Below are 8,329 nucleotides of genomic sequence, written 5' to 3'. Positions count from 1 at the left end.
CGCCGAACCGTCCGGCCGCCGCGCGCTGCTCGTAATACGGGCGGCCGCCAGTCAGTCGAAGTTTGACTGCTTTGGCTTGTGGACGTTCGTCGCGAGCTCCCCGTCTGATCCTCTAAATCCGATTATTGTGCCTTCGCTTCGTTTTTAACGTCGGTACAGTTTTATTTTCATTTTCCGTACGCGTTTTCGCCGTTTCCCGAATCGATTTAGCATTTTTAGGAGTCGAAAACCGTCGCCAATATTCTCCGGATCCGCTACGGCCCAACGACAACAATGGAGGACGTCCAAAATGGCGCTGTGGTCGCCACCGCACTAGCGCCTCACGACAATGGCGGTATGATCGCAAACCAGGCAGAACCCGCTGCCGTGTCCGCCGCGCCACCTGGTGGTGTACAGCTGAACCATAACAATAACAATAACAGCTGCAGCTCGATGGTCAAAGGACAATTCAAGGTACGTGCCACTGATTCGCCGCTTTATCTTTTCTGATTATCTGGATTATGAAAATGAAAACTAACTTGTACATTTTTATTTATACATTTGTTTACAATTCAACCACATTACCTTCCTCTACCACAGTTGTATAGAAAGGTACTTAATCAATTATTAGAAGCGGAAGCGCGTAATTTCGCCAAAAAAAGTGGGGATGGTTAAATGTCTTCTCTCTCGTCATTTTTAAGTACTATTAACTATTACATTTAATGTATATGTATAATAAATAAATAAGGAAGTATTAATTAAATAACTTAGGATGCACACCCAAGCCCCTTAAATTGTGCATGTGATTATATACATTAAATCTCATATTTTTCTAAACATGCTGCAATTTTATGTTCTATACTTTTTTTTAAAAAATCCAGTTATTTTTTAAATGTTAAATCAAATCAACGAGAAATAGGGTTATTATTTGCATTTGTGTATATTTATTGTTTTAAAGTTAATATATATATATATAAGTATATGTTTATTCGATTCAATATTTAAAAAAAATGTATTTTCAATTATTTATATATATAAAATTTAGTATGTGCTTATGCCTTATGAGTTATGATGTAACATTTTTCCTGAATTATTATACAAATTAACAATCACCCAAGTCGTTAATCATTCAGTTTTATTTACAAAAAATAGAACTTGCAATTGGCTATTGACTTTGTATTTTATAATCAAAAAACATTTATGTAATTTTTATATTTTTTATTTAGGGACCGGGAAATCCTGATCATAGAACAAGACGTCCACGCCGTGGTAAACGCAAAAGTAAAAAAATGCCCTACATTCTTGACAGAATGTATCGTCGAAAAGCTGTGGCCCCAAACAATACCAATCAATTTCTAATGGAAGATCATAATAATGGAACGGAGCTAGACCGGAAATTATTAGAAGAAGAAAACGCACATTACAATAGAATGAATAACGGCCGAACTAGAAACTCCAGTTACACAAGCGTAGAATCGGATGGCATAGATCATATGCTCTATTCGTCATCAGATGAAGATGCAGCGTCTATGCAAAAAGAATTTTGTGATACTTACAGATTAGTTCAGGAAGAACAATTAGGCAGCATGTCCAAACAAGATCTCATACAACGTGTGCTCGATCTCGAAGAGAAAATACAAACAATAGAATCCAAAAGGTATGCATTGCTTGATTTGTTAAAAATGTATCATTAAATATTATAGTCTATTCTAATTTCTAAAGCTTGTTAATTACCTCTGTATTTATTTTACTTTGTGTTTATATTTATTATTATGCATTAATCACTATATATCAATATATTTTATACTTAATTAGGTTGAAATAAAATAAATATTTTGTTTTTACAGGTATAGAAAAAATATTATGAAATATATAAATGGTACACCTAACGAAGACGAGGACTCCATTGACCCAGACGAATACAGGTTAATGAAAATACAAGTCAGAGATTTAACATCGCAAAATAAAGTATTACAGACTGAAATTGAAACCCTTAAAAAACAAGTCCAATCGAGGACGAATGATAGTTCTGTGGATAGTGAGACTTCGTCGGATTCTAGTGATAGCTCGTCCAGTTCGTCTGATGGACAAGAAATTGAAATGAGCTTCTTAGTAGTAAGGAGTGATGAACGAACCAACTGTGATGACCAAAAAACCAATGATCAACCAAATTGATTGTAACGCTATATTTTCCTTGTAAATATATGAAGCATAAATATATAAAAACATTTTTTTTAGGAATTTCTTATTAATTTTGTGTTAATATTATTAGGCTTTACCCTTTCTTCATTTAGTTGTGTGTTGTTAAAACTTTTACCTATTTTAATTAGCCGTAGGTTACAGTTTTTTATTTTTATTTGGTTGTAATATATTTCTGTAATGATCTCGAGTATTACAAATAATTTAACCTACACAACTTAAATACTATCGTTTTTCATATCTAAATTCATTAACTACTCAAAAATATTCTTATAAAATACACACACCATTTAAATACATAACACTTACCAAATTTTCAAGATGCATTAATTTATTTATTTTTTCTGAAAAATTGAAATGTCGTAAGAATGGTACGGTAATGTTACCACTTTTTTGCTTTTAAATGTTGTTAGCTGTTTTTTTTTTTAACCAATGTAAGATAAAAAATTTAAAATAAAAACATAATGTATTAAAAGCTGTTTAATATTGTCTTTTAACATTAATTCCCCGAAGGAAATAATATAATTATTTTACAATAAAGAAAACATGGGAAATCTCTTTTCAATGCATATTTCTTATACATTCACAAACAAAATATTATAAAATTACAAATGCCTTAAATTATGAAGTATTTAAATGAAAAAAGGGTCCTTTATAGTTTTAAGGTATCAAATTTGAATTATTAAATATATGCATAATATGGCTTAGAACAAAATGATACTATTAGTATATTTAAAAAAAAAAATTAGTTTTCATAGAAACAAGATTAAACTTTAACAGTGTTATTTCTGAACATTAAATACCATTGACTGCATAACAAGTCGTCTTTAATATGTTGCTCACTCGATTCTTTCTCCAACAACAAATCGAAAAGAGTGGTTAAATAGCGTAACATATCAAAATATACTTTAGACAATATTTTAATAAGTTCTTCCATCTCTGCTGATTTATCTATAAAAAAAATTGTAATAGTTTATGTTATATCACAAAAATGTTATGAAAATAAACGTAACCAGTATAAAAAAATAACACAAAATGTATGTAACACAATTTCATTGCCATATAACTCTATATAGAGCTAATTAATTACTATGTGTTATTTAAATTAGGTCACGCGCCAAAACGTATTCCCAATAGACAAGATACTAAGGGCGGTGGTCTATTGTCAAACGTGGTGATGACGATAGAAGAGACAAATGTGGACATGGTTTATCATTTTTGAACGTTAGTTGTTTTTCAAGAGATGTGTCTTGTCACATTTCAGAATATTGGCACAACTAAAGTAAGTTATTACTTGTTATAGAATTTGCCACCAACTAATCTTAGCAATGAATCAATGGTTTTTATATACACTTGTGATATACTCATAATGAAAATTGTTAACTATCTATTCACAGAACAGTTTTTGCTATGAGTACACGCGCATACATGATAGAAAAGTGGAAAATGGGTAAAACAGTGCATCGTAGCAACTAAATTGAGAGTATTGCTCGCAAAGAATAAATAATCATTTTGTTTTTAAAATAGTATAAATAAACTTACTATATGGTGATAATTCATAAACATTAATATTGGTCCTCATTTTTTGCAGTTGATTTTCCCACAACTTAAATGCATTGATTATCTTTGAAAAGGAGCGGTTCTGAGGCAACACACTATTGATCGAGACCAGAATTTGCAAAATCTGCATTGCCTGTAAATCGAGTTGCAAGTTTTTTTTTTGAAATAAACAAAAATTGTATTTTTAATTTTATAATATCGATCTCCAAAATTTGTGTTATATTAAATTATAAACTTTGTCTTATAGAATCATAGTTGTTAAGCATAAATACTTAAACAACAATAGTACATTTTATATATTATATTTATTTTAGTAAATTATAATTGTTACAATATTTAAAAATCATATTTTGAGAGATAATCAAATATTTAAAATATAAAAATTTTAATAATAGAGAAGTTGCATAAAAATATTTTTTTTCTATAAACAACAAAACAAAAATCAATGCTAATTACATAAAAAGCATGCATTTTTTCTTAAAGAAATATCGGTGTAGTATTTTTTTTTATCAGCCTGCATTACTGGACCGCACTTACCCTCTCGTCCTAACTAAAATACTACTCAAAAGTGGTTATTGACCAGTCAACATTTTTTTTTAAATTAAGCGGATAAAGTTTTATCACTTTTAATGAAACTTCTCAGTTCTTAAATATTAAGAAGAATGTCCAGAAGATATTTGTAAAATATCTGAATTATAATAATTTAATTTTTTGCCAAAATATGATTTTAAAATTTGTTTGCTGTGTGGATAACATAATAATACAATACATTTTTAAATACTCTAGACTCGAGAGCAATATTATTGAAGTTTTACTATTTAACTACCGTAATTTTTAAATGAGCGATATTATACTTTCCAATTGTAAATAAAATTGTTTATAAGAAAATTTTTTTTGTGTTATTATATGTTAACTCATTTAAAGTAAGCAATTCAATCGATAAAATAATTTGACAAGCCTAACTCCATTAAATTATTAATTAGTAGTTATAATAATTTGTTTTAAACATTTTACCATTAAATAATCATCCCTGATAGTATAGTAAAATAGTTCAGTCTCTGAAATAGGTTTTCCGTTGGCCATCATTTTATTACATGATTTTAAAACACCAACATCAGCTTTTTGCATGAAATCGTTGTAATGAAATCTTAGATACATATAAATTTGGCAAATTTGAGATCGGAGTTCAGATGAAAACATATTGATCAACCACAACTTCCACTTAGTGTTTATCGCAGAATCTCGTGCCACACTATAATGAAAACAATATTTCGAAATAGATGAAAAAATAAACATACTTTGATAATTTTATTTTCTTCTTACTCAAAGCATATTTTGTAAAATGGTATAATTTCTGGTGGCATATATTTTTTCAAAATTGAATTTTTAACATATTGCTCTTCGAAATTGTCTTGTTCCTTGCTTATGGAGGTGCCAGCACATATCTGAAATGTCAGTTATTATTTATAAATTATCTTATACAACATGAAACTGGATAAGTACAGTGAACATTTTTCAGTTGGGTAGTATGTAACTTTACACAATCATTCATCATTTCATCAAAATTATAAGTATTATTTGATAATGCAATTTCATTTTTTTTTTTTAATTTACCTTAGAAGAGGAGTTTGATTCATTTTTTAGGAAATTTGTAAGAACTATTTTTTCATTACTCATCATCATCATTTGTTCGTAGTGATATATCTGTTCTTCATTTGGTAACTCAAATTCTGGAACTATGTATGCAATTTAAAATATTATCGCAAATTTAACAATACAATTTTTTTTGAAAAATGTTTATCTTACTAAATGGACGATTTGTATTAACAGATCTTATTCTGTTGTCATATGTGCCGGCATGATAATTCAAGTATAGATTTCTTTCAAGCAATTCTACTCCCCTAGAAAATAAAACATCAAATGTAATAATGTTCTAGTTTTCTCATTTAATTTTAAGTGCCAGGCTTAATGTCCATTGTCCAGGATTAATTGATGTTAGAATGAGAAGGAAGTCGAGAACCATTACTATGGTAAAATACCTTGTTATAGATAACATAGTCAGTCCAATCAATGGCCAATACAATTCCAATTAAGTTAAAAGTAACATAGAGCTAGTAATAGGCTCAATAGGCTCAACACATAAGTGCTTTATTAATGTATTCTTGCAATGCAATAGCCAAACCCGTATATACTTCGAAATGTAGTATATTATTATAATTAGAACCATAATTTTTATTTTTTATTTTTGAAATGTATTTTTTGACATGGATGTCTTATTGCTGGGGGAAATCTTAAAAATTTGTCCATACGTTTTCTCTGCACGCAGGATACCACAAAATTGACTATGATTTTACTATGATAACTATATCATTGTTAGGGAAATAATTTATTTTACACATTTGTGTTGTGTACAAGACATATCAATGTGCCAATGTATGTATACATTTTGAATGTAATTTTTTACTTTAAATAAATAATAATTACCGAGACTGCGCATAAACAGGCAATTTGTCCCTGAATTTTAATTGCTTATTCTCACGGTCGAAGTATGGCCTTTGGTAATTTGCATACATTATCTATAAAAATAAATACCAAATAATTAGTTAAATATAGCTTATAATTAAAATTATTATTTGTTTAAATCATGTAATATATGCTATTTATCAAATGTATGAAGGTTTTAATACGAGTGTCAAAAATATTTGTGGAGTAACAGAATAATTTAGAGTTAGAGTAGGTACGCCCAAGGATTTTGCTTTGAACCCTTACTTGTTATTTTTTGTAATGGATAAAGTTACGAAGAAATGAGGTACTATGGTGCATGATAATGCAGATAATATAGCTTTGACATGAGAAAGTCTGGAAGAAGATAAAGTAAACTTAAGGAGTGGAGAATAGGACAAACTTGAAGGAAAGGGACTAACCATAAGTAGAAATAGAACAGATTAAATATAGTAAGAGTCTGAAGGAAAATTACAAAGAATGCTGGTATATGTGAAGATGATATGGGAGATTGTCGAGTGAAGATTAAGGACAAGAGTGGCCACCCAAGTAGTTGAATGAGAGCAAAGGAGACTTAATATATAAGAATGTATATTTTCAGAATTCCAAAAGGAACGATGAAACCAATTAGGCAAACTAAGCAGTAGTGTTTAATTGGTGCCAAAGATACACAATCTATACTCATTTATAAATTTTGTTAGGCTTCAATCGGGGGGAGGGGGGGCAGAGCTAAATAATAAAGAAAAAACAATTTTAAGTGGGCCACTATCAAAATTTACTAATTTCAATAATTCTTATATACTAAAAATTAAGTCTTCTAAATTTGTTAAATCTCTTAGTAGTATAATAGTTCATCAATTACCATTACAAATATAAAAAAAAAATGTTAGTTAACACATTTATGTACATGACATTTATAGATGTTCAGTATTGTATAACAAAAAACAACGCTGGACATTTTACTAAAATAAAATTGTATTTAAATAAATTAGTTCATTCATTATTCTTGGTTTTAAGAGAGAAAAAATGTATTCGTTATAAATTCAATAATAATAATTAGTACCTATTATCTATTTTTTTCATTTAAACAAAAAATTGATCGTTAAAAACAATACTAATACAGATTTAACTTTTTACTTACAATGATTTAGTATGAACACGTCTTACTAAAACACTAACAATAGGTTTTCGTAGAATATTTGTATATGTAATTATGAATTATCAACAAAATATTAAATTTCCTTAGATATTAGTTATAATATTTCTCGTAAACTATTTTAAATTAACATTTAAATGTTAAAAAAAGAATAGAAATTTAGCATCTCACAGATCTGCTATTATGGAAACATTTTGAAAAATATAAAATACTAAAATATAGCAACAACAACAAACATCAACCGACACCGGACACAATGGGGATTTCGCGACATTTCACATTATGGAGTATGGACATTTTTCGTAAGCCGGACTATAGTGACTACCGAGAATTGAAAAACAAAGAAAACCAGCGGGATACCAACAACAAACCAAGTTTGCATCAACTATCACATAACCCATGTACAATTCCAATTTCCAAGGGTTAGGTAACAGCCATACAATAGCTTAGTTCATGGTAACAGCTAAGGACCAATAGCATTAATATTTGCTAAGGGCCTATTAAACCGTAAAAATAGCACTATTGTCTTGACTGCTTGATGCCATTTCAAAAATCAGTGTAGCCACTTGCCAGCTTGTTAAAATTAAACTTGATAGACCTCTACACTAGCGTTTATTAAGGCGCATTGTATAGGCAATTTTTCACTAAATTTTAAGCATTGGGCTAAAATTGTTAAACATATTATATATAATATATATTACCATTTACCATAAGAAAACAAAGATCTATTTTGACATAACATTTTTTTTCTTCAAACGTATTCTTCCTAAGAATACTCCAATTTAAGTTTTGAAAACATATTTGAATTTTTCATAATATTTCATTTCAGTATTTTTATTTATACCATTTGGCTGTTAATTGTTAAATATAAGTTAATAGGTTGTTATTGCTGAAACGAAATCTGGCTTAGAACTAAATTGTTTTACGATTTTA

General features: G+C 28.9%; 2 protein-coding genes across 3 annotated transcripts; one reads left to right on the top strand and one right to left on the bottom strand.

The window, feature by feature from the left end:
* Positions 1-24: 24 nt before the first annotated feature.
* Positions 25-4,043, top strand: LOC126839693 (protein HEXIM1-like). Of its 2 annotated transcripts, XR_007685974.1 has the most exons (5): positions 25-453; positions 1,206-1,636; positions 1,827-2,175; positions 3,288-3,460; positions 3,770-4,043. XR_007685974.1 is itself a non-coding variant. In XM_050575132.1 (3 exons), the coding sequence occupies exons 1-3, from the start codon at positions 274-276 to the stop codon at positions 2,152-2,154; spliced, it is 939 nt and encodes a 312-aa protein (XP_050431089.1). In that variant the 5' UTR covers positions 26-273; the 3' UTR covers positions 2,155-2,662. The 2 variants fall into 2 exon arrangements, 1 of the variants encoding a protein (XP_050431089.1); XM_050575132.1 differs by lacking the exons at positions 3,288-3,460; positions 3,770-4,043 and having other exon boundaries at positions 26-453; positions 1,827-2,662.
* LOC126839528 (uncharacterized) lies at positions 2,715-7,786 on the bottom strand. Its single transcript, XM_050574919.1, has 8 exons — positions 7,382-7,786; positions 6,223-6,314; positions 5,545-5,639; positions 5,353-5,474; positions 5,062-5,183; positions 4,753-4,990; positions 3,721-3,871; positions 2,715-3,129 (listed from the first exon to the last, which is right to left on the bottom strand). Exons 2-8 carry the CDS (start codon positions 6,309-6,311, stop codon positions 2,945-2,947), a joined length of 1,002 nt encoding a protein of 333 aa, XP_050430876.1. The 5' UTR covers positions 6,312-6,314; positions 7,382-7,786; the 3' UTR covers positions 2,715-2,944.
* Between the last annotated feature and the right edge of the window lie 543 nt (positions 7,787-8,329).

Source organism: Adelges cooleyi, unplaced genomic scaffold, assembly GCF_023614345.1.
Source record: "Adelges cooleyi isolate 19-005CV unplaced genomic scaffold, UGA_ACOO_1.1 ACOO_flye_CR_arks_rails_tigmint_CR_PRNA_1, whole genome shotgun sequence".
NCBI lineage: Eukaryota > Metazoa > Arthropoda > Insecta > Hemiptera > Adelgidae > Adelges > Adelges cooleyi.
This window is presented reverse-complemented; position numbering and strand designations above follow the sequence as displayed.